The 26,126-nt window shown below is 47.4% G+C and overlaps 1 protein-coding gene across 2 annotated transcripts in view; it reads left to right on the top strand.

Annotated features, from left to right (window-relative positions):
• Window positions 1-7,972: 7,972 nt before the first annotated feature.
• The window catches only part of TRPM8 (transient receptor potential cation channel subfamily M member 8), a 94,907-nt gene continuing 76,753 nt past the window's right edge, over window positions 7,973-26,126 (top strand). For both annotated transcript variants that reach the window (XR_012016769.1, XM_072796769.1), the window contains exons 1-3: window positions 7,973-8,085; window positions 20,825-20,946; window positions 25,166-25,239. Coding sequence is in view for 1 of the 2 variants with exons in the window: in XM_072796769.1 (XP_072652870.1) it covers window positions 20,830-20,946; window positions 25,166-25,239 (191 nt within the window). In the remaining variant the exon portion in view is untranslated. The remainder of the gene's footprint in view (window positions 8,086-20,824; window positions 20,947-25,165; window positions 25,240-26,126) is intronic.

Genomic DNA, 26,126 nt, shown 5'->3' on the forward strand with positions numbered 1-26,126 from the left:
CTTGAGTTTGGGTTGGGTTTTCATTTACTTGCAGCAGAGAGTCAAACTGATAGGCTGATCTCTTTAAAAGATCTGATGAATAAAATTTCTCCAAGTCTCTAATATAATAGATATGCCACAGAGGGTAGAGAAAGGGGCTAGAGAAAGATCTAGCAACTTTCAAGTGTGAGTATCAGTGGTTGGGCTCAGAGTGATACTGGAATTGCCAAGAGTCCTGATGCACTGGTGAAAGAGAGGGTACAACATGAGGAGTGAAAAAGGCAGAGAGAGAGACAGACAGACAGACAGACAGACAGAAGGAAATGTCCTTCACAGAAAAAGAATCATGGTGGGTAGAAAAGTCCTGGTATGTGTTTCCGTTCTGTTTTGCAGCCTATATAGGGTGTACTTGTTCTTAGTCCACAACTGATGGCTTTATATGACTTGAGCCCAGAAGTAGAGTTGTTTGCAAACGAGTCTCACGATGGAGACTTAAAAAAAATATTTCTTTATTTGAGAGAGAGAGAGAGAGAGAGAGAGCGAGAGAGAATGGGGGAGAGGGGCAGAAGGAGAGAAAGTCTTAAGCAGAGACTGTGACCTGAGTGCAGAGCCTGGCATTGGGCTTGATCTCAGTGTGGCCTGGGATCACAGTCTGAGCAGAAATTACGAGTCGGCTGCTAAACTAACTGAGCCACTCAGGTGTCCTGAGACTTCTTATCTTCAAACAAAGTAGAAAAGGAGCCCATCTTCTGGGGAGGTGGGAGTACAGGCAGGGAGCCTATTGGGCTTTAGTTTCTCTTTAGAGAAATGCCATTTGGAGGAGCTCTGGTGACGTGCTGATGACTCAAAGAACCAATATTTATTGGGAACTGGCCGTACCGGGAGCCATGGGAGGCAGAGTTATTATGCTGTTGTCACCCTCTCTAAACCTGAGCTATAGCATCACACAGCAACTAATTTTCCATTTGTTTGTAGTCTACAAGAAAATGAACAAGAAAGCACTGGACGTATTTGAATGTTAAATATTTTATCTTGTTCTAGGATTAGGAAAAAGTTAGGAGACAAAAAAGGCAGAAACACCCACCAATGCACCTATAGCTCTCAGGGCTCCATGTTAATGTGTGTCCAGTCTTGGTTGTCGTCGGAGTTGTAATCTTCTTTGTGTAAAGACTAATGATGTATACGTTGGTGCTGATCCTCCATCCACAACTTGCAATTGATTAAAGGTGACGTGTTCAAAAGGAGGTTCAAGGCTTTCTTCTACTGTGTTTCATGGTGAAAAAGCTAATGTAAGTAGTGGTCAACACGAAGATGACAAACAAGACAGGCGGTGTGACGAGTGTTGGGGGTAGGAGATCAGGGTGGGCTTCTTGAATGAGGGGATGGTTTGTGAATGCTTACTGTGTGCCAAGTACTACTTTGAACACCTTACATGTATTAACTAATGAAATCCTCACAAAATATCTACAAGGATGTTGTAATTATTACCTCCTTCTTACAAATGGGAAAAGTGGCCACTGAGAGGTCCAGTAACTTGCCCAGGTTCACACAGGTGAAATGGTGGAGTTGGGGTTTTCACCTGGGCAGTCCCCTTCTGAAGCCTGAGCTCTTAACCTCTGCTCTAGGCATCCTCAAAGCAGCCATGTGCTAGGAGACCTGGGGGAAGAGAGTTCTAGACATGGCAAATGGAACACGCCAACAGCCTGGGGAGGGACAATAGGGAGGATGCTGAGGTCAGCAGATTGCTAACCACTGTGGGCCACTGTTTGGCCATTATTTTATCCTGCCTATTATGGGAAGCCACCTGAAGACTCCATAATAGGGACTGATGTGATCTGATAGGGGCTTTGAGGAGATGGCTTTGGAAGAGGGGTAGAGAATGGGTCATGGGAGCATGAGTGGAAGGGGACAGACCAGCTAGATGCCATATAGGTTTCCAGGAAAGAGACAGTGGTGCCTTGGATGGAGGAGGTGGCAGTGGCGACCCCTGGAATGGTTGGATTTGGGGTACACCAAACTGGGACTGGCAGCAGAGCCCCCAGGAGCTACTGATGGGTTGGGTCATGGAGGGAGACACCCAAGAACGACTCTGGGATGGTGACAGTCACCAGCTGCCATGGGGAGGTGCAGATTAGGGCTGGAGTGTGGTGTGGATGCAAGTGATCTGATTGGCACTGGTAAGTCTGAGACACCTCCGAAACACAGAGGTAAGACATTAAGCAAGATTCCTTGGAAATTCCTGAAAACATAATGTGTCCCACAAAAGTGTGGCTGAAGAGGGCAGCTGAACAGCCTTGCCTTTCTTTGAGTTTTATTAGGGCCAACCTGCTCCCCTGTGCGTCCTCTCTGATTGTGTGTATATGTAGGTATGTGCGTGTCTGTGTGCATCTGTGTGTGTGTGTGTGTGTGTGTATGTGTATGGTGTGAGCCTGTCACACAGAAGTTACACAAAAGGACGCTGGAAATCACCAGCCTGGATCTCAAACCTGGCTCTTCCACTTGCTAGTTATATACTTCGAGCAAGTTACTTACCCTGTCTGTGCCTCAGTTATACTACCTGTAAAACAGGGCTGATGATACTAGCGGCATCTGCCTGCACATTTGTTGGGGGGTTCCATGAGTCAGCACATGGAAAGCCCTTGGAACCGTGCTTGGCATACAACAGGCGCTCAACAAATGGCAGCTACTGTCGCAGGTGGTTGTGGACACATTCCCACGACAGGAGGAAATTTCTGATTGCACACTTGTTAAAAATAGGACTAGTTTATCGGGTGAATGGTCTAGTACTTTCCTCTTTGAGACACCGTCGTTATAGGATGGATATAAGGAAAGGAGCTTCACAGAAAGCCCATCCTTGGTCTCTGGCTGGGAAGCCTCATGAAACAGACCAGAACCCACGATAGACTCCCATTTCATTATCTACCACGATTTTTCCTGGACTGGATGCCTCGAGTGCTGGGCTTTGCCTTCAGGGTGTTTGAATCTGCAGCCCCAGCCCAGGAAAACATCTTTCCAGTCACGTTACTTTCAGGGTAACTGCTCAGTTATCATCTGGGGTCTCTTGGCTATTTTTGTTTCTGACATTTGAACCCTCTTCTACTCAGGGTCCACTCTGGGGGGATGGCAGTACTTCTAATAATCCGAAGTGTCCACCACTTTTCACGCTGTCTTTTCCATTATCCCTCAACGGCCATAGCTGCCGTGCTTTTAAGTAGCGTCCAAGTGTCCTTCCTGTCTTGGGATGGGTTTCTCATGCCCTGGTGCAGAAGGAAGGTGGAATGGTTCTTCTAACCCCAGTGGGTCTGCTGCCCTTCTCATGCCATCCGTGACCACATAAAAGTGGTCAGAAATCACTCAGAACTTATTTTGTCTCCTTAAGCAAAGTTTCGGTAATTTGGATAAAAGGGAAGAAATGGGTTCTTATTGCCTTGAGCTCTAAAATGGGCAAGAGCGAGGTCAGATAGGCCACAGTGACTACCATGTGAATTTTCAATATGCAGAGTGGTCTCATTTTCTCTGGCACTCGGAGGCTGAAGCACTTCTTGGGCAGGAGTCGAGGCAAAAGTAGTTCCTCAAAAGACTCAACCTCCCACCTCCCCTCCTCATCACCCCGCTTGCTTTATCTGCTTGAATCGCAGATTTTGTTTCAATGCGATTTCCTCTGAGGCTCTTTGAGATGATCTGCTTTACGTCTCAAATCCTCTAATTCCTTGCTCACCGGTGTTGGGGGCAAGCTTGTCTGTCGGGAAATGTCACATCTGTGCCACAGGGTACACAGCCGCATGCATACTCCCCGGTGCTACACTCCCGTCCTGCCGACCGAGCCGACCGAGCCGAGAGCTTTACAGGTGGTGTCCTGAGACGTGAGGACGCCGGGCTCAGAGAGGTCAGGGACCTGGCCCAAGGTTGCCCTGGAGCCTGACCCTAGTCCAGACCTGTCTTCCAGACCTATCTTCCAGGGATGGAGTGCTCAGGGCCGTTGGTTGTCTGCCTTATTCTTTTATTATTTTTTTTTAAAGTTTGATTGATTGATTGATTTAACAGAGAGAGAGAGAGAGCGCGAGAGAGAGAGAGCGAAAGAGAGCGCACAAGCAGGGGGAGCAGCAGAGGCAGAGGGAGAAGCAGACTCACTACTGAATAGAGAGCCCCATGGGGGACTCGATCCCAGGACCCCGGGATCATGACCTGAGCTGAAGGCAGATGCTTAACCGACTGAACCACTCAGGTGCCCCGAAAGTTATTTATCATTGTGGCAAAGCATACGTAATGTGGCATTTGCCATCCCACCCATTTCTAATTGTTCAGTTTGGTGGCATTAGGTATGTTTCCACTGTGATGGACCCAGCACCCCTCCCACCGCCCCCCCCCGCCCCGCCCACATCTCTGGTTCATTCTGTTTCGACGTGTTTTCTCACAGTGCAGAAAATAGGAAAGCAAAGCTGACTATCCAGCCTCCAGATTTGGCGGGGATTGTGCTTACAGGCTTTGCTTCTCTGATGGGGCCAAGAAAGGTCTGGGGCAACATGCCTGGCCCGTGTCATTATTCACCTGTGAAACCCGCTTTGAAGATCCACGTGCATGAGCACATCCCTGAGGCAGCCGCCGATTTTGCTCAGAGAAGCCACCTTCTGGCACTTGAAAGATAATGCAACCACCTAGCATTTAAAAAGTCATTAAAAAAATCCCTCACACTTGCCTTGGTAGAGGAATTTGGGCATTTTGTTAAGTCTTGGATAAAATGGCGAATCTGCGGGTTTTATGTCTGTACCTGTCCTATACCTATAACCACACATCTATACTACACCTGGATGTCCATACCTATATATCTCTACCTGTGCGTCTATCTCCATCCCTCCCGTACATGACGGCATTGACTTACAGCACGGATCCATTCACTTAAGACATTCAAGATTAAAAAAAAAAAAAGGACATTCAAGATATAAAGAAGACATTTGACTAGAACTTGTTTAGGCTGGATGGTACTTTGTTATGGATACAAGTTTGCAATTAGGGTGAAAATTGGGACACAAAGAATCCGTTGGTTTAGGAATCAGGAAACGAAGGAGGAAAGTCCACACTAACTTAATTCATCTCACTCTGAGGGCAGGACAGGCCCAGTTGGCTCCCGACATTACAGGAAAAGCCCATCTGTCACCCCTCAGGGGAACGTGCTGGGCTGGGCAGTGCTGAAGATGGGAGCCAGGTGGGAATGGGAGCACCACAGGCTCCCATGGGAACTCTCTGTTCTTCCTGGGGCATCCATGGTGGTCCCAGGGTGCTCCTGGCTGTTCCTAGGGGGACCGGCTGACAACTCCCTCCGCACCTGACCTCGGGGGCTCTATTCGTCTGCAAGGGCTGCTGTAACAAAATACAGACTGGGTGATTTAAGTAATCAAACCTTTCATCCTCACCGTCCTGGAGTCTGAATTTCAAGATCGAGTTGGCAGGTTTGGTTTCTTCAGAGGCCTCCCTTGCCTTGCAGATGGCTGGCTTCTTGTGTCCTCATGTGGTCTTCCCTGTGTGTGTCTGCGTCCTGGTCTCATCTCCTTATAAGGACACCAGGCATATGGAACCAGGGCCCACCCTGAAGACCTCATTGTGCTTGGTCACCTCTGTAAGAAGAACCCTGTCTCTAAATATGGTCACATTCTGAGGGATGGGGGTGAGGCACACAATTCAGCCCAGAACAGGGGCTCAATCCAGCATTCTGGGACACGAAGCATGCAGTAGGCGCAGCTTCCAGGCCTGGAGTTTGGACCTGTCCGCATCATTCTCAGGAGGCATCTGCTTTCCCTGGACCTCACAGGGACTGTGTCCACCTGGAGACTCTCCTCCTTGCAAACCCTCAAGTTTAGGCTGCGTGTGACCTTCAGCATGGCTGTGACTCTTGCTGTCACTATGAACTCACCTACAAAGGACTGTCCATCAGATCAAAGCTGAGCCCCCAGCTGTGTACTCAAAGCCTCACCTTTCTTTATTCCTCGGTGTCATGACACCTTTGCATGGATTCTCCCAAACACCACCCGTCCCCTTCCGTCTCTACCCCAGCCTCCTTATCCTTTGGTCCTTCCCTCAAAGCATATCTTAAACCCAAGATGAAACCATACACTCAGTTTTGCAACCTACACCGATCAGTTGACAGAATGAATTTTGAGTCTTTCCCTATAAATATGCTCTAAGTCAAGGTGCTCTCTGGCTCTGTAGGGTTTCATCTGATGAAAGGCCATGCTTCACCCCCGTCATGCTCTTCCCCTCTGCTATCAGCTTCCTCTCTGTCAGCCTGGGATGGTGGCCTCACCCCTCACACCAGTATCCCTGCATAGCGTATCGTGGTCCACTTTGTCTATAATTTTCTAGCTTTCTAGTCCTTTCCAGTTCATTTTCTGGTTTTCAAACTAGATTTCTCGTCCCACCTTCTGATGCCTTTATCTCTGAGAATACCTGGAGGGATGCTGTGTGGGCTGCAGGCTCATGAAAGAGAGGACGGAATCCAGGGGCTCTGGGTATGTGTGTGGGGACGGGGAAGGAGATGGTAGGTGTGCCGGAATTTTAGTCCTAGGATCCACTTTAAGAGTAATTTTGAGATTTCTCTGATTCTGTCCTCATTCCCTGCTAGATCTCTTCTCACATGGGTCCTTTTCACACATAGCACCTGTCATTCTCAATTTTCCACAGCCCCGCCTCTTCACCATTGCCTTGCACTTGGTCACTCCATTCATTTCCATGACTTTCCTGAGCCTTGGACTATTTGGGTTTGTGGCCTATCTTAACATTTTTGTCTTTCTTTGTCAAAGGGATTTTCTCCCTTTGAACTGAATATGCTCTCCATAGGTGCGGCCACTCTCACGAATTGCATCTTGTCTCTCCTTTCAGATCTTCTTCAGATCCTTCTGCCTTTAAGAAATTGCCCCTTGACTTTCCTTATGTTTAACCTCTAACCCTTTTGCATTTGTTTGTACTGTGTAGTCAAATTTTATGTTTTGTCAATTATTTTTTAAAAAAGATTTTATTTATTTATTTGAGAGAGAAAATGAGCATGAGCAGGGGGAGGAGCAGAGGGAGAGGGAGAAGCAGACTCCCCTGCGGAGCACAGAGCCCCACAAGGTGCTGGATCCCAGGACCCTGACATCATGACCTGAGCCGACGTCAGACGCTTAACCCACTGAGCCACCCACGTGTCCCTATATAATCGATTTTTAAATGGCACTATCCTCTTTCTTCTTGCCGATAGCATACACTTCATATATAAATACATAATAGAAAGAGAAGGCAGGGTGCCTGGCTGGCTCCATTGGGAGAGTGTGTCACTCTCGATCTCAGGGTTGTGAGTTCGAGCTCCACGTTGGGTATAGAGATTACCTAAAAATAAAATCTTAAAAAAAAAAAAAAAGAATAGCCAATACTCCAGGAGCATTGATTATGACAAAACTATTGAAATGGTATTTGTGCTACATCATTTAAAGAAAATGAATGAAGGTTGCCTCCTGGCGATTAGTACTTCATCTCTGCTAGTGGAGTATTCATAAAGACAAAGTGTAAGGAAATCATGGAAATTACTATAAATTAGGCTTCCTGCCACCCCTGCCGACCCCTGCCCAGTTAGCCCAGTGCTGAATACACGTCGGTGTAGAGAAAGCTACCAGAATCTGAAGAAAAAAAAATTTATTAAATGTCCTCTGTTTATGATTTTTTCCTAATCAATTAAAAGCTTTTAATCTATTAATTAATCTTGTCATTACCTTCCATAGTGCGCATTTCCTATTTCACTTGTGGTTTTTAAGATGTGCCGCAAATTGTAGAAATTAAATTTTAGTATGACTTAATACTAGAGGATTGGCCGGGCAAGAGGAGGAAGTTTGTGTTTACCTTATCAGCGTTTAAAATACCACGTTCCATAGTTAGGCATTGGTGGCTCAGCTTAGATGCCTAAGTTGCTACCGTAAGCCCGGGCTGTAAGAGTCTTCGGCCTACATTTTTTTGTTCCTCCTCGGGGAGGAGGGCGGGGCTGAGGCAGCTCCCGGTATAAAAGCCTTCTTCCCTGGCAAGAAGGGAAGGCCGGCAGGATCTTTCCAGGGAAAGCAAATCCTGCCTCACAAACCTCAACCGGTATGTTATCGACTTTTGCTTTTCGCGTCTCTATAAACGTTGCCGTTGTTGTAACTTGTAGAATAGAGGGTGAATAGAGTGTGGTTGGCAAGGACATCATTTAGCTTTTCTAGGAAGATTTGAAACCGAGACAAAAGGTGAAATTTCTCAAGGAGCCGTGGGGTTAAGCAAAATACTAGTTCACAGATCTTTAGGGTACTGTTTCGGATTTATTTAGAAGTGGAGCCTGTGCTAGGTTTTTGAATGATTTTAAAATACGATTACAGCTTTTATTTTCTGATTGACGGAGTCAGAAATGTCCTCAAATGAGCCTTATTAAAAGATTCACTGGCATCTTAACTCTGCAACTATCTAAAAGCGATCCTATGTTCTCAGACCTATCGAGGACATCACAAAACAGGTTTTTGTTTTTTGTTTTTTTAAATCAAGACTACAATGGAACCTAAATTAGCATCAAGAAAGATGTATTCAGACAGTCAAAAGTCTTTGATAAAGAAGAAAAGCATATTTGACTTACTTTTACATTTAGCTTCTGACACACGCTCACTGCTTGTATTCTTTAGAAGCAAAAGGGAACTACTGGGGGTTGGATAATTAGAGGTTTTATTTCTATTTAATTTTGAGGCCGCGATAGCCAATGCTGACTTCTTCAGAGTTAAGATTCTTAAGCAGAATACAAATACACTTACGGTTGGGGTTTCAGCTCCTCGGCTGTTTCGAGAGTGTGAGGAGCTTTCTTTCAAGGTTGTGACTTTTGATTTGTAATTCTTTAAAATTTGGAACAAAGTTGGTGTCGCCCATTATTCATCTTGTCTTGCCTAAGAATTGATGTTATTGGTACCTGTGAAGACAACAGGATCCAGGCACTTAGGGACTCCCTGCCTTTCCTCTTATCCTGGGGGGGTGGGGATGGGGAGGGCCCACAGCAAACAGCACCTTCCAGCTCATTTGCTGCAGGGACTCACTTCCTGTCTCTCACCTGTCCTCTTGGGGCGAGAGACACTGGGATCAAATGACTTTGGGGGCTCCCCTGGGGCTTTCACCATTGGGGTTTTACCTATCAATGCAAACTTCAAAAATGTGGCTGACAAAAATATGGCAATTAGAAAAGCAGGATAATTCCTGTAATGAAACAAATTCTCCAGGGTGAATGAGGCAGGGGAGGCCCTCGAGGGTCCATTGTCCCTCCTGTGTGCACCCCGGCAGGCTCAGGCCAGAATGGGAATTGAGAAGATTTCTCTGGATGGTGTCATTTCTATTTGGAGCTTCTGCAAGTGTCATACTCACCATTATAATGAATAATTGATGGGAGCAAAGAGTGGAGATGGCCGTGGTTTGGTAGGGCCCCTTGGAACGTTCTTTCAGAGCGTGAACCACACAATTCCTCTCCTTCAGTGTTTGGTGAGGAAAACTTCTCCCGTCTCCTTTACCATATGGAGACTTAGATATATGTCCTGCTTGGAAAGGACATCTCAGGACTGGTTTGACTGTGGTGAGAGGCAGGTAAGCTGTACTCTCGAAAATGTGCCCCATGCCATTCTTATATTTGGACAGTAACAGAGCAGATTGGTTTTTGGTTTTGGTTTTGTTTTTGCAACGGGCTCACAGGGTGTAAGAGTATTCCGTTGGGAATGGGTGATATCTAGATTATTTAAAATTGCTGATGAGCATCAGCAATAAAAAATATTAGGCCAACCTCTCCCCTGGCCAACAAAACCAGGTTTTGATTCCTTGATTTAAATTTTAATAGTGTACTAATACAATATAAATGACAATCTATCTCTTCCCAAAGAGGTATTAAAGTAGCACACAAGAGCTTAATGTTTAAGGACTAGGCTCTCAGACCAGCCTGTGTGAGTTTGAGTCTTGTATCCTCTACTGATCTGCTGTGTGACTTTGGGGAAGTTGTCTAACCTTTCTGTGACTTGGTTTCTTCATCTATTTAAGTGGGAAAATAATAAGGAAGACTGAGGGTTCATACATGCGAAGAGCTGAGCATAGCGCCTGGGACATAAGGGACATTACATAAGACATGACCATTATTCATTCCTGGGATTAGGGTGCCATTCACGGCACGATGACATGTGTTTCATGGACTTGCAGGATGAGCTGCATTGGCCATAAATTCAAGCTGTGACCACAGAAGCACACTAAGGCCAAACTGATATGATAGGGTCTCTAAAGCATCCCAGTTACATGCTCTGTGTTTTAAAAAGATCCAATTACAAGTTCTGAAGAGCCTGGGATTGCAGCCAGAGACAAGAGGGTCATGGGTGCTGTTGGCGGGGTCCCGGGGGAGCCCAGTGGTTCTCTAAATGGGGTCCCCTGACCAGAAGCACCAGCCACACCTGGGAACTTGTTAGAGATGCAGAGTCTGTGGGCCACCTCAGAGCCGATGAGCACTTTTTGGGGGCCCAGCAAATTCAGTCTGTGCAGAGAACACGTGTCTCTATGGGTAGGAAATCCGAGACGCCGTAACTTCTGATGTGTGTAGGAGTCAGTATCTTTGAGATCTTATTATGAACTTGTGAAAACGTGAAGAGCAATTCAAGTCCATTTTGGTTTTGATTTTTACTGAGGCCATCTCCATAGCGGGTACTAGGGCTCCATTAATTTCATCAGATCCATCAGCAATCTTTAAGAGCAAGGACCATAAATAAAAATAATTGAGATATTGATAAAAATATGAAAGCAAAGATCATACACAGTTAAACAAATAAGTCCTAAGTCTGACCAGACTCTCGGGTAACTGTACCCTGGGGCCCATCCCTTGGCCTACCCTGGAATCCCTTCTCTGGAGCTTTATGTTCGGGATGCACCCTCCACTTGCCTTCAGGACTTTAGAGGGAACAGGCATAGGTTGTAGGTGTAGGTGTCACCAGGTTCCACCTAGGATGACCCCCCACCATGGGGCACAGGGTTCTTTTTACACGGGAATTATTTTCCTTTTAAATTATTATTTGGACACGATGGTATGTTCAGAGGAAGTTGGAAAACGAACACCGAGAAGTCCCACATACGCTTTGCCCATTTCCCCCAATGGTGACACCACACGGAGCTCTAGCCTAACACCCGAACCAGAAAACTGACTTTGGCGTGATCCACAGACCTTACCGGCATTCCTCACCGGTTTCACATGTACTCATTTGTGAGTGTATGGTTTTACACACACACTTTTAGCAGGGGTACATTGTGTAACCGCCACCACCATCAAGCTTTGGAACGCTTCCATCACTGGGAAGATGCTCCTTTAGAGCCGCGCATCTCGCCTCACCCCGTCCCCTGATGCAGGTGCCCTGGCGGCTGCCGGGAGCGGGGACGCCTGGGTTTGGTCCTGCTTGCACCTGACCCTGACCGGTTCATGCCTTCGCGTGGGGCCCAGCCAGGGTTGGGTGCAGTTAGCTTCTATAAGCTCCTCATGTCACCAGCGTTACCCTCTCCTTGGACCCTCTGCGCTCCTCTTGCTACTCAGCAATGTTGTAGTCAGTCTCTTCAAAACTTTGGGCACCCACCAAGGAAAAAGTAGAAATTTAAACTGCTAAGAAGTAGTACCACGTGATCCCCACGTATACCCTCCCCGACCCTGCCCCCTTTTTCCACAGCCGCTTGGTGGATGCGGGTGGCCCCCTTCCCCACCCCAGATCCCACGTGTTCCTCTCTGCCCCCCACGCAGCTGAAGATACAATTCCTAGATCCAGTCTTTTCCCTCGGAGAAATGCAAATATGCTCCATCCTCTAGCTTGCAGGAGTTTGATGCCAGCCTTACTCCCCTCCCTCTTGTACCTCATTTTTTTTTTCCTGCTGTGCTGTTTGTATAATGGTGTGTTTATTCTTACCTTGAATAATTTCACCAGAACATCTCTAAGCCTATTAATTTTGCCCTGCGGGAGACCCAGTGTGTGTGTTTTTTGTTTTGTTTTGTTTTTTTGAATGGAACATCTGATGTTTTTCGTTGGCCCAGCGAAGAAGATGTATTCTGTTGACTTTTTGACTCTCAGGCCTGCTCTGTGTGGACCATTGTCTTCTTCTGAAAGGCCTGCCACTTACATGACGCATCTCTGGGTGCTCCCCGTGGCCCCACAGGTGATGGCTGCAGCAGGGAGTGGCACTGCTGCTCCGAGTAGCTGCATTTGTCGGGGGCAAAGCCTCATGACATACTGGGTGGGTGCTTGTGCCATGGGCTGGTGTCCACTGAACACCTGAGCATGTTCTCTGGTTTGACATTGGGTCACTTGATGGTGCCTGAGTAGGGTGCCAGTTTCCTGCAGAAATAGGACTGGAGTCAATTCTGGAAGGCACTTCACTGGTGGGCCATGAGACTTCTTTTCTGAGCATCGCCCTTCTTCTCTCTTGGTCACAACTCCGCATTATAGGACTGGGGACACAACGCTCTCCCCGGAGTCATCCGTACCCAGCATGGGCTGTAATCAGAGCACAGTAATAGGACAACAGCAAGCTTTCCAGGGCTGCAACGAAACAAAACAACCAAACTTGAGTCTGTGTAAAAAGAGCCCATGGTCAAAGTGAAAATTTTAGGTCATTATCTGGTAAGAGTCAAAAAAAATATTAGCATTTAAGAATAAGGGGGAAAACCAAAGAAATGTTGGACAGAAAGAATAACAATGAGGCTGCTCTCCGGGTTTTCCTTTATAAGATCAAAAGTCTAAGAAGAGTGGAACAGGTCCTACGTGGGGGGAAAGTGTTGTCAAGTTGTCCACGTGCAGAAAAAGACATTCACATGAATAAAAAGCTCCTCACACACATGTCTTATGAGTCACTCCACTGAAATCATCCCCAGGGTCTTCCTCCTAATGCAGGCAGATGAGTCCAGGGTGGACAAGGCAGGTGCGAATAGACTCCCACTGGGCAGGGACACCAGGGACGCATGAAGAGGGTCGAAATCATAGACATAAAATTAATATGAAAATGAAAATTATTCTCATACATGAAATACAATCTAAAAAAATAGCTTGATAATAACAAGGTAGGTCAAAATCCTAGATTACAATGACTGTCATGGGTGTGTGTGTGTGTGGGGGGGGGTTGGGTAACAGTAGCCCAGAGAGTGACCCAAAGGCAGCGGGCAGATGAGCAAACTTGCCCCAGCGCCGACTTTGTGCCGTTAGAGTCAGGTTTGTTGTGGGCTCCGTCATTGCTTCCTCCAGCTACTCAGATCGCCTCCTTAGCGTTGCTGCTGAATCAGATACCTTAGGGGTCCTGCTTTGATTCTTACATGTGTGGGACCCAGAGAAAATCGAAAAATCTTAAGGCCGCTCTCGGTGCAATGTTTTATTCAAAAGATACTCAGGTCAGAGCAAGAGCGCTGGAAATGAATATGAATGCAAGGGCCCAGTGGTAGGTGGACTTCTGAGAAGGCCCGAACCCCCCTGATCCCTCTCTTGTCCTCCTGGTGCTCCTGCCCCTGTGTGGTCCCCTCCCCTGGAATGACGGGTGGGACCTAGCGACTTGCTTCTACCAATAGAATAAGGCAAAGGTGACTTGGGACATCACTTGTATGATTAGGTTACACAGCCCATGACTGCCTCGTGGCAGATTCTCTCTGTTGCCCTATCCGCTGGCAGGCTTTGACAAACCAGGTGCCACACTGGAGGCCCACGGAGCCAGAAACCACGGGGGGCCTCCCGCCACCAGCCAGCGAGGTCCTCAGGACCCGTGGAACTCGACCCTGCTGACAACCAGGTGAGCTTGAGAAGCAGGGCCTTGTCTAGTCCAACTTTGAAGATGAGACCTCAGCTCCGGCCAGTACCCGGACGGCAGAGATCCCCCCTCGACTGTGCCCAGGTTCCTGACCCGTGGAAACTCTGAGGTCCAAGGACGTGTTGTTTTTGTAGTCACCTTCTGAGATGGAGAGAGAGAACTCATAGGGATGGTTGAACTCAGGAAAACATCCAGAAGATGCCATCCACCTATCTTGCCATGGCCGTACCATGCCCTTTGCCCTGGGCAGCCTGCGCGCCCGGCTCTCCTCACACACCCCTACCATCTCTCCCCTCTTCCTCCTGTTTCTCTGCGTCCCTTTGAAAGTAAATCTATTCAGCTTCTCTAGGCTATTCCCCATTTTCACTCCACATGGGCCCCAGGAGTGAGCAGATGAAACACATTTCCCTGGCGGGGGAGGCAAGGGGAGAAGGTGGCGATGCTCACGAGTCACTAGTCTTTTCGGCCACTTTGCTTTCTCGGCGACACCTTATTCACTCTTCTTATGAAGTCCCCACACTACTATTGCTAGTAAGGACAGGAGCACGGACGCTCATGTCACCCTGGCACTGTGCTGAGCTGCTGTGGGTTCGTCCTATATGATGCTCACCATCTACCGGGCGACACTGTGGGGCAGCCTCAAGCTTGGCCTTTCCTGAATCCAAGCCCTTGCTGTTGTTTTGTTTTTTTCTACCTATTTTTTTCAGTCTTCTTTCCCTCGAAGCTAGATTATATAAATAGATATTTCTCTGTGTGCTGATCCAAGTTCCTCTTGACATTGAATTGTTCATCATTAAAATGAGTATTTTGACAAGTCTTTTGATTTTGCCTGAACTTTGGACTCTCTGGCCAGTGGTGTGATGTTTCCTGAACCTTCCTGATGTGTTCACCAACCCCGTGATTTTTGAGAAGAACAGCACAGTGAATTGAGTGTGTGCACTACAAGAAATCATCCTCTTCAAATAGGATATTAAACATTGTGAGATGCCCTTGCTGTCATTTTACTGGTGGATTATTTTTTAAAAAAATGTTTTAAATTTAAATTCAATTTCGTTAACATATAGTATATTATTAGTTTCAGAGGTAGAAGTCAGTGGTTCATCAGTTGCATATAACACAGTGCTCATCACATCACATGACCTCTCTAATGCCTGTCACCCAATTACCCCATCCCCCACCTCCTCTCTCTAGCGACCTCAGTTTGTTTCCTAGAGTTAAGAGTCTCTTATGGTTTGCCTCCCTCTCTGTTTTTATTTTATTTTGTTTTACTTCCCTTCCCCTAGGTTCATCTGTTTGTTTCTTAAATTCCACATATAAGTGAAATTATATCATTTTGTCTTTCTCTGACTAGCTTATTTCACTTAGCATGATACTCTCTAGCTCCAACTACATCATCGCAAATGGCAAGATTTCATTCTTTTTGATGGCTGAGTAATATTCTTATATATATGTGTGTGTGTGTGTGTGTGTATACTAGATCTTCTTTACCTATTCACTTGCTGATGGACATCTGGGCTCTTTCCATAGTTTGGCCATTGTGGACATTAGGGTGCATGGGCCCCTTTGAATCACTATGTTTGTATCCTTTGGTTAAATCTTAGTAGTGCAATTGCTGGGTCATAGAGTAGCTCTATTTTCAACTTTTTGAGGAGCCTCCGTTTTTCAGAGCGGCTGCACCAGTTTGCATTCCCGCCAGCTTACTGGTGGAGTCTATCAGGGGAGGTCCATCCATGCTACAGGCTCTCATTTTCTTGACCGGCTTTTCCAACTTCTAGTTGAGAGTTCCATTCATTTAGAGAAATACACTCAGAGTTAAAGAGAAAATAAGGGGATGGTCCTAGACTTGAAACACATACTTTTAAGCATCATTACTCCAGTGACCTCCAAATGGGTGGAATGCCGGTGCCTCTTTCATGTGAATGCCAAATACTGCAAATCTGATCCACAGAGAGAAGTAGTATCCCAGTAGTAACTCTGGAGAGGCTTCAAGACCATAGATGGTGGTTATCGAATGCTGTATCATGTTACATTGTGTTGTTGTTTTGGAGTCATGCAATCTTATTTCCCAAGTTGTGTGTGAAACTCCAACTCTGTTGGGGTTGTCATGAATAAATCCATCACCTTAGGAGCTTGGTAAGCCATCTATAAACCTATTTTTCTTCAATGACAATAGTGGCGCTCTTATCCAATCCAAGAGACTAAGGCTCCAGACGTCCCCCATCTGCCTGTGCAGGTAGGAGATGGGAGCAGGTGTGCAGAGCAGAGTAGAGTAGATGTTTCAGGCTGCTCTTTGGCAGCAGAAACTTCCTCAGAGGCCACCTTCTAGGATCTTGGATGCATGAATATGATGAAGGCAGGACTGCTCCCACTGATGTGGGAAGGGGTCCCTGAGCCCCTCTCAGCAGGGAGGCCCTAAGGACCCTCTTTAAAAATTTTTTTATTATGTTTTAGGATTTCTTTTTTTATTTGAGAAGGAGAGAGAAATAAAGAGAGAGAGAGAACGAGAGAGAGAAAGAGAGAGAGAGAGAGAGAACGTGGAGGGGAGGAGCAGAGGGAGAGGATAGTAAAACTTTAGCAATCTCCCCACGATCCTGAGATTGTGACCTGAGCTGAAACTAAGAATTGTACGCTTAACTGACTAAGCCACCCAGGTGTCCCTCGAAGACCCCCTTTTATTTTATTTTATTTTTAAAATTTTTAACTTTAAAAAAAATTTATTTATTTATTTTTAGAGAGAGAGAGAGAGAGAGAGAATTCCAAGCACGCTCCGTACACAGCCTGGGGCCCAATACAGGGCTCCATGTCATGACCCTGAGATCAGGACCTGAGGCAAAACCAAGAATCAGGTGCTCAACCAACTGAGCCACCCAGGTGCCCTCAAAGGCCCCCTTTTAAAACCACACTCTAGACTTGGCTGTTGTGTGAAGCCCCAACCACCTGTGTGCTGTCCCCGTTTCTTCTCTGGAGTCAGTCAGGCAGGCCAGGTAGGACCAAGGTGCTGGGGTAGGAACATCAATCAACCAGTTCCTTGTCCAGGAAGGATTTTGGATCATATGATGTGAGAGGGAAAGACAATCCAAGTTTCTCATCAGTATTTGTTATGTTATTGTTGGCTCTCTTTTCCTTTGATCTTCAATTGGTTATCTGTCTTTGATCAGTGACTGTAGGGGGGATCACTTCTGCACTCCTCCCTGCCCCATGAAGCCCTTCTGCCCCACGCTTTGTTATTCTTATAAGGGACACATCTGCCCTGTGCTTTTTTTTTCTTTTTTCTTTTTTTTTTTTTTTTTTTGCCCTGTGCTTTTATCGCTCTCTGTCCTCTAGTTTTCTTCTCACAAGATTGAAATAAGACCCAACAAATCAGCTGTCGGACCTTCCTCCCATGTGCCTCTGTGGAGGGAAGGTCCACACGAGTTGTCTACACTGGTTGTCTACACAACCCCCATTGCTGAAATACCGTTGCCATCGTCACTAGTTATCTTCCCCTTGCCCAGCCTCTAGATGCTCATCTTATTTATCAAGTATACTTTCCAGATTACACAAGCGATGCATTTAATTTTGTTAAATGTAACAAAGTAAAAAAAAAAAAAAAAAAGAATTGAAAAAAAAAAAGAATTACTCACCATCCCCCACCCCCCCCACGTTAGCATATAGTGGTTAGCATTTTGGTGTATTTACTCCTGGTGTATTGTCCTGGGTGCCTTCTACACATTATCCATGAGGCAGTTATCTTCCCTACAGCTGGAGCCGCCCCTCCTGTGGGCGGCTGAGCCACCTTTATAAGGAGCCAAGGGGGGAAAGACACACTCAAGTTTTGTAGCTCTACTGCTTCACCCAAACCCCTGTCTGTGAAGCCTGAGCTCCTAACCACCAGGATTCCTCGCCTCTTGCTTTTTCTTTTTCTACTTGCAACGAATCATAATGATTTCTCCATGCTTTAATGATTTCTCCCCTTAATGGCACCACCCTTTCACTTCTTTTGGGTGGAATGGTCTATTAATGGAAATTTAGGTTGTTTCCAAGTGTTCCTATTAGAAAGAACTCAGCAATGAACAGCTTTTCGATACAACTTTTTTTGTGTTTCTATTTCTTTTATCTAGGGTTTCCAAAGCCAGTTCACTTGGTCGTCAATATTTAAGTGCCTTGCTACATCATTGCCCAGTTGCTTTGCAGGCTGTAAAATGGTTTCCACCCCCACTCAGTTGTCTGGAAGTGTCTGCTTCATCACCTTCTTCCCAACATCAAACAATATTGTCTGAAAACACCTCCTCTCGGTCTCTCGTTGTTGGGCTTTTATGACAAGGGTCGCTTGTCTGTTTTCATGTTCATTAGCAATCTGTGTTCCCTCTGAGGTGGATTTGGATTTTAGCCCTTAGCCTATTTTTTTCTTCTGGGTTTTGTATTGTTTGGCCTGGTAATATGACTTCATTATCTTTCCTTAGCACTGAATGCATTGACTGGTTTCTCCTTGCTGTGATGTTCTTTTTTTTTTTTTCTTTAAAGATTTATTCATTCATTTGAGAGAGAGAGAGAGAGAGAGAGAGAGAGGAGGGTAGGGGAAGGGGCAGAGGGAATTTTAAGCAGACTTCCTGCTGAGTGCGGAGCCTGATGCAGGGCTCGATCCCAGGACCCAGGGATCATGACTTGAGCTGAAACCGAGTCTGACACCCAACTGACTGAGCCACCCAGAAGCCCCTACCTGATGTGGCTTTCACTCCGTCCTCCCCTCCTGGCTATGGTCCTATCCAATTCACCCATTGTTTCCCGAGGTTCCTGGGGGAGGTAGGCTGTGGATCTTCTCTTTTCACTCTCCAGGCCCTCCCCTGTGGCCTCTTCTGACCTTTGCCCATGGCCTTCGTTCCTATATCCCTTCTCCCAATGCCCCATCTCCTCTGTCATACATGCTGTTAACTCCTGGTGGTGTTCAGATGGCGGATGCTCACCTGGAGCACCTGTTAGGTAAGACGTCCTACAGAAGGCCCAAACTCCTAATCAGTCAACCTGAATATCAACTGGCCTCAGAAAAGCAGTTGGAAACGAATACCTCATCTAGGCGCTTGACACGTCAGAACAGGGCAGCTGACTGCACATCTCACGTGACTTGCCCGTTTATATGATTAAAAAGCAAAAATACACCTGTTCCCATTGCAATGAAACAAAGCAGTTTCTCATTGTGAGGCAAATGAAATCCCTTCCTGACCGTTGGGGCCCTACTTAGAAGCAATTTGCTGTATGGGGATCAGAGTAAGATACCTTGCAGGATTGATCTGTGGTTTTACAATAATGTATGTAAAGTACCAATTAATACTCTGAGCCTCTCTGTGAAATGTCTGGGGAGAGAAGTAAAGAAGCACTCATTGTTTTAAACAGCCTGTACCAGCTGTTCTGAGTGGGTTTCAAAGAAGTGTCCAGTCTCTGTGGGGGTGGGAGAGTTTTGAGGCTGCCCGAGGCGGGGCGGGCAGTGTAGACGGATAAATCAGAGCTCCTGGGCTGGGGGTCAGGAACGTGTCGGTGAGCAAGGTCTGGGCCTTTCCACATGCTATGCGGAAGCAATTTGAAAGCTGGAGGAGGATTTAGGGTTTGGGAGGGGGTGCTATTTATTTTTTAAAATTACTCACTCAGTAAGTAGTTGTATAGATCTACTCTGTGCACCTCGCCAGGCCTGGGAAGATGGTGCTGAACAAGATAGAGCTGGTCCAGAAGCCAAACAGATCATTAAACAAACAGGGCTCTGGCGGCTGGGTGGAGAGTGGAGGTCCACAGGACCAGTCACCGGGACGTGCCCCCGCCTGGGGTGTCACAGAGCACCCCCTGCTCCATAGAGAAGTGGTGAAAACATGAGGTCCAGAGGGTGGGCATCTGGGGAAGAGAGTTCCAAACAGAGGGTGGGACCCTGGGGACAGCTGGGGGCCACTGGAGAGACGGGCTCTTGGATGTGGCGTACTGCAGCACTGTCACAGGTAGCTGGTGGAGCTTGGCACCAGAAGAGGAGACCCAGGGAGACCGGGAAAGATGATGTTTTTGTTCTAGAAACGTCGTGTTTACTGTGTCTGCCGGTCGATGCAGGGATGGGGACCGAGTAGCCACTGGTGGTTTTCGTCTGACGCCTGGGCTATGGGTCTGAGGGTGCCCCTGCAGGTTGGGATGGAGGGTCTGAGCGTGGGGAGAGCAGGGCCAGCCCTGGAAGTCTCCCCGTGGGGGCCGACGCTTCTGCATCGTCCACACCCAGGGTTAACAGCCTCCTGCTAGGCCTGAGAGGGAATTGCTGGGTGTCCCTGGGGCCCAAATGTTGGCTCTGAGTTTCATGGTGACCTGGACACCCAGGCTCTGGAGCCCTGTCACCATGGGGTGGACCAGAGCCAGGATTCTTCTCAGAGTCTGTCCCTTCCTCTAGGTGACAAAAGCCGTTGTTAGGGTTTGTTCTTTACGTTCCCTTTACTCCAGATCCCTTAAACTGGAAGGAGCTATTGGGAACCTCCCAAGCATGGTGGTCTGAGAGGCAGGAACCCGCCTGGGAGGGGGACACCTGGAGGGCCCGGTGCCGGTGCTGTTGGCTCAGGGAGGTCCTGGAGGATGAGAGGGGATGAGGCCAGAAGAGCAGGGCAGGGGTGCAGTTACTGGTGGGGGTGGGGGCTCTGGGGTGGAGCAGGAGACAAGGCTTTTAAAAATTTTTTTAAAAAAAATTTGTTTTTATTGAAGTTCGATTTGCCAACATACAGTCTAACCCCCCAGTGCTCATCCTATCAAATGCCCTCCTCAGTGCCCATCACCCAGTCACCCCAGGCCCCCATCCACCTCCCCTTCCACAACCCTTTGAGTTTCCCAGAGTTAGTAATCTCTCATGGTTTGTCTCCCTCTCTAATTTTTCCCACTCAGTTCCCCTCCTTTCCCCTATAATCCTTTTCACTACTTCTTATATTCCCCGTATGAGTGAGACCATAGGACGAGACAAGCCCTCTTACTGTTTGTGACTCAAACTAACCACCAGCCCCCCCACCCCACCCCTCCGCGTTCTCCACAGGAGAGATGTCCTTCGAGGGGGCCAGGCTCAGCATGAGGAACAGAAGGAACGGCACGCTGGACAGCACCCGGACCCTGTACTCCAGCACGTCTCGGAGCACCGACGTGTCCTACAGCGAAAGCGTGAGTCCGGGGCGGCGCTGCCAGAGAGCATCGCTCTGGCCCTTATGTCACTTGGGGGAACCCACGCTGCTTCTTGAAAGAGATCGTACCTCACCGTGTGGTGGTGTGTCCTGCGGTTGTCCTGGGCAAGGGTGGAAGCTTCCTCTCCTCTGTGTTCTTCCAGCCGCCTTATTTTAAACGGTTTTATTTAACACATGGTGACATGATGCACTGGTTGGCTGGCCCTCCCGAAATTCACGGTATCGCCCCATCAACGCTCATTCTACGGCTCGGTGCCTGGTGTGTCGCTGTGGGTCCCGTGGACTCAGCACCCTGCTCCCTGACTCTGCGGCTGGGTCTCGGTTCGGGTCCTCACATGTCCCTGCAGCCACAGCTCCTTCTCCTGGGCGTCCCTGTCTCCGGTTCCAAGCCAGCACCCACACTGCCCAGTGGATGTGGGGACATGCCCGTCGTGCTTCCTGGGTGCCAGCAGGGGCCCTCTGCTTTCCTGGGTGCCAGCAGGGGCCTCTTCCTTCCTGGGTGCCGGCAGGGCCTTTTCCTTCCTGGGTGCTGGCAGGGGCCTCTTCCTTCCTGGGTGCCAGCAGAGCCTTTTCCTTCCTGGGTGCCGGCAGAGCCTTTTCCTTGCTGGGTGCTGGCAGGGGCCTCTTCCTTCCTGGGTGCTGGCAGGGGCCTCTTCCTTCCTGGGTGCTGGCAGGGGCCTTTTCCTTCCTGGGTGCCGGCAGGGCCTCTGCCTTCCATGGCCCCGCTTCCCCATCCCTGTCCCTGCCGGGCCGCTCGGGCAGGTCCCACTGGCTTCGTGCCCACCCTGCGGGCAGACCCAATATGCTCGCTTGTCAGGAAATGAAGCCAGATTCCAGCCTGCTACCGAGGGCCTCCGGGCTGCGGTGTCGGAAGTCAGGATGGTGGCCCGCCGTGGGCACGAGGACAGAGAGGGGATTGGGAGGGGTGCTTCTGGGGTGCTGGGCACAGCCGTGTTTAGGTCGGGCTGGAGGTTACATGGGGCTGGCTTTGTCATCTACCAGTGAACTCTAAGAAAACAAACAAGGGGGCCAAACACGGCCTCCCACATTGCCTATTTAAGGCAGCGCTGCTCTCAGGTGCTGCTCCTGCCCTCACCCATCCACACAGAGCGCCTATATATATATATATATATATATATATATATATATATATATATATATATTTTTTTTTATTTATTCATGAGAGACACACAGAGAGAGGCAGAGACACAGGCAGAGGGAGAAGCAGGCTCTTCAAAGGGGAGCCCGACGAGGGACTTGATCCTGGGTCTCCAGGATCACGCCCTGGGCCGAAGGCAGATGCTCAACCACTGAGCCACCCAGGGATCCCACCTCCTTAGATTTGACACCTGGTCTCACCTTAGCCCTGGTCCTGCAAGAAACAAATGATGGGCAAAGACAGTGGGGGTCTCTCCTCCAGCCTCAGGCAGTGAGAGACCTCAGGGAAGGCAGGAAAGGCAATTTCCCACCTCGTTCTTGGACTTGGGCTTTGGTGCCTCTGGGAGACAGACAAAGCCCGACTCTTTCTTGTGCCACACTCCGCGGCTCCCAAAGGATTTCTGGATGGATTTCCCACTCATGCCCTCTGAAGTGCTGGCAGGTCTCTGGGTAGGGCTTCGGAGACCACCCAAGGATGCCCCAGTTTCTGGGGGCGGGGCCCTGTTTGCATCCCTCCTCCCTAGGACACACGCCCCTGCAAAGTGCATTTCCAGAGGGAATTTTTAGCAACAAAGCAGTGTTGACACCACCGCTCACCCATGATCACTGATTTCACAGGCTTATACACCTGTTGAGTTTTCTTCATTTGGTGAAATAGATTTAACGTCAGCTAAGAGGTTAGAAAATATTACGAGGGACAAGGAGCATCATAGGCTTTTAAAATTCCTGTGTTCAGGTAAGTGTAAGAATTACTGTTGCATCCCACACTTTTCTTGTCTGTGGAAGAGAATGTACAAGTGCAAATTTCCAGCCTCAGGAATAGGAATAAAACGGACACTCTGGTACCCACCACCAGCTTAGGAACAGAATATTACCAGGACTCCAGACGGCCCGTCTTGCCCCAGGTGTCATCCCCTTCCTCCTGCCCCTCCCAAGGTGACCGCGAGTCTGCATTTTGTATTACCCATTCCTTGCTTTTAGTTATAAGTTTATTATTTGAATATATTTGAATATTCAGATACAAATATGTACATATATATATATATATATATATATATATATATATATATATTATCTCCCTAAACAATATATTCTTTACTTTTATCTGGTTTTGATATGTATGGAATTCTACAAGTATTCTTTTGGGAGTTTGTTTTTTTGTGGATTTTTTTGGTGTTACTGTTCATCATTATGTTTTTGAGATTGGTCCACACTGATTGCTGTAGCAACTGCTGGTCTGCTTCACTGCTGTTCAGCGCTAGGTCAGGCGCACATCTGTCCAGCCTAAAGGGAACATTTGGGTTTTTGGGCTTTGCTGTTAGGAGCCATGCGGACATTTTTGGATATGTGAGCTGGGGGTTCTCTGGGAAACATTTTTAGGAGGAAGCCAGGTGGATGAAGGTAGACACGTCTCCCTCGGGGGGCCTGGGTTTAAGACACAGGATTATGGGATAACTTTTGTCCAAAGAGCCAGGAAGAGGAGGCATCACTGTTTCTCTGATGTCTCAGAATGAAGGGGTGCGGGTAGCAGGAGGCAGACCGCGAAATGCACTGTGGATTTTATTCTTTGAGACTGCTTGCCCAGTTTAGGGGCAGCTGGTGGCAGCTTCGCTGTCGGGGATAAGGAGTCAAGGCTAACTTTGATGCCAGTGGCCTAACTTGGGAGGCTAAACTTGCATGAAGTTGTTTGAGAACTCAACGACCTGAGGGAAGGGGGTTTGGAGTGCCAACCCCACCTCGCCGGGGCAACAATCCCTGTACGGCTGACAACCCATTGCCAGGCACTCTGAGCTTGTGCGCTGTTCATGGGACAAACCGACTTCTCTCTCCACAGGGGACAATTTTTAGGGGGATGACTTCACTGGCCACGGTAGACAGTTTTCCAGAGTGGTCATACCAGTTTACTCACCCACCCCGCATGGGCGTGCGGCCCCACTACCTCACCCTTCATCCACATTTGGCATCAGCTGCCTTTTTGATTTTTCCAACCTGGTGGGTGTGTGATGGGAAGTCACACTGGTTTTCCTTCACACTTGCTTCATTACCGGTGAGGGTGAGCCTCTCTGCACACATTTATGGGTTATTTTTGTGTCTTCTTTTTTTTTTTTTGTGTGTGTGTCTTCTTTTATTTGATGCATGCTCATGCCTTTTGTCATTTCCCCCTTAGATCATCTGGGCTATTGTTAATGATTTCCAGTCCTTTTTTTTTTTATTTTTATTTTATTTTATTTTTATTTATTTTTTTTAAAGATTTTTTTTATTTTTTATTAATTATAGTCACACAGAGAGAGAGAGAGAGAGAGGCAGAGACACAGGCAGAGGGAGAAGCAGGCTCCATGCACCGGGAGCCCGACGTGGGATTCAATCCCGGGTCTCCAGGATCGCGCCCTGGGCCAAAGGCAGGCGCCAAACCGCTGCGCCACCCAGGGATCCCTCCAGTCCTTTTCTATAGTCTATCTACCAGTCCTGGAGGAGTGTAGTTTTTTTTTTTTTTTCAACGTATTCTTCATCTCTTTCCAAATAGTTTGCTTTTCCATCTAAAGGGAAGCCTTTGGTGTATAGAAACTTGTGGTTGTTTATCAGAATGAGGTCCCGGATATGCCTTACCACCTTGTCCATGGGGGAGCAAACACAATCCTTGAAGGAGTCTTTGGAATATGTTTTCTTTTGAAAAGCAAGTGTAAGGGGAAAGAATCTGCTTTGATCCATTATTTATGCTAAACTACCAACAAATGCTTACATTCCCTTGGTCGTCCTAGAGATGGAAAAACATAATTTGTATGTGTGTCATGACATTTATTACAAGATAACGCCAAGTTAACTTTCAGAAAAATTTGCATTTAGTTATAAACATTTAAATGTATGTCTCTTTTAAAAACTGTTGTGGTATTCTAAAAGCATGAACGGATGCTTGGTGCTATGACTATGCGGTAAATTCTGGAAACCTTTGAAGTAAGTGTAGATCATATTTAGTATTCGTTAATAACAGCAATGGGTGAGAATAAATTAGTCATATGCTGTCCAATGTTCTTTCTCCAAAGGACTTGGTGAATTTTATTCAAGCAAATTTTAAGAAACGAGAATGTGTCTTCTTCACCAAAGATTCCAAGGCCACGTAAGCAACTATTTTCCCTCTGTTTTTGCTTCCATGTTGGAAAATACATTATTAACAACCATTACAACAAACAAACAAATGTTCACTAGTTCATTATTAAAGTTGTTTTCTTCTTGCAATTCTCAGAAATGGTGTGTGAGGAAGAATTTGGCATGTAGCTTGGACTCGGTCCCTAGAGCTATTCCCTAGAGCGATACCATTTTGTCTTATATTTTTAGCTTTGGCAATAGTTGGTAGAGGCTCTAAGAGAAGCTGTCACCCCCTTTGGTGTTTGCTCCCATGAGCCTGGGAGCCCACCTGAGCAGCCATGGTGTTGAACGTTGTTGTGTTACAGTGGTCGGCAGAGGACCCCAAGCATGAGCGCATGTGGCAATCTGACTGGCTCCTCCATTAGGCTGTTGACTTGGGGCCTTCCCATTCAATCAGATGTTCATCTACTCTGAGTCACAAATGTTTTGGAGAATCAAGGCTGGGTTTCAAAAGCCATGGGGAGCAGCCACCAGCAGCTGTAAATGCAGGAGGTGTTCGATGAATGTTAGCTAATGAGCAAGTGAGTGACCAACTGCTGCTCTTTCCCATAGATGATGCTTCTGGACCCAACGAGATAATTTTAGTGCTACCCCCCTCTCATCCTGTCCCCTCTGTTGCCTGGGGCTGGGAGAAGAAAGAATCTAGCTATTAATTGGTTGGATAGTTGCTGCTGTAGTTTATAATTAAAGCACTGATCTTCTACTGAGTGGAGGCAGCCAACAGAGGAAGGATGTAAGAATAGGCAAGAGCAGGTGCTTTAGAATGAGCCCTGGATCCAACCTTGGCCCGGCTGCCTGCTTACTACATGACCTTGAGCCATATTCTCTTTTCTGAACCAAATTCTCTGATGCTAAAGT

Source organism: Canis lupus, chromosome 24 (genome assembly GCF_048164855.1).
Source record: "Canis lupus baileyi chromosome 24, mCanLup2.hap1, whole genome shotgun sequence".
In the NCBI taxonomy this organism is placed as follows: domain Eukaryota; kingdom Metazoa; phylum Chordata; class Mammalia; order Carnivora; family Canidae; genus Canis; species Canis lupus.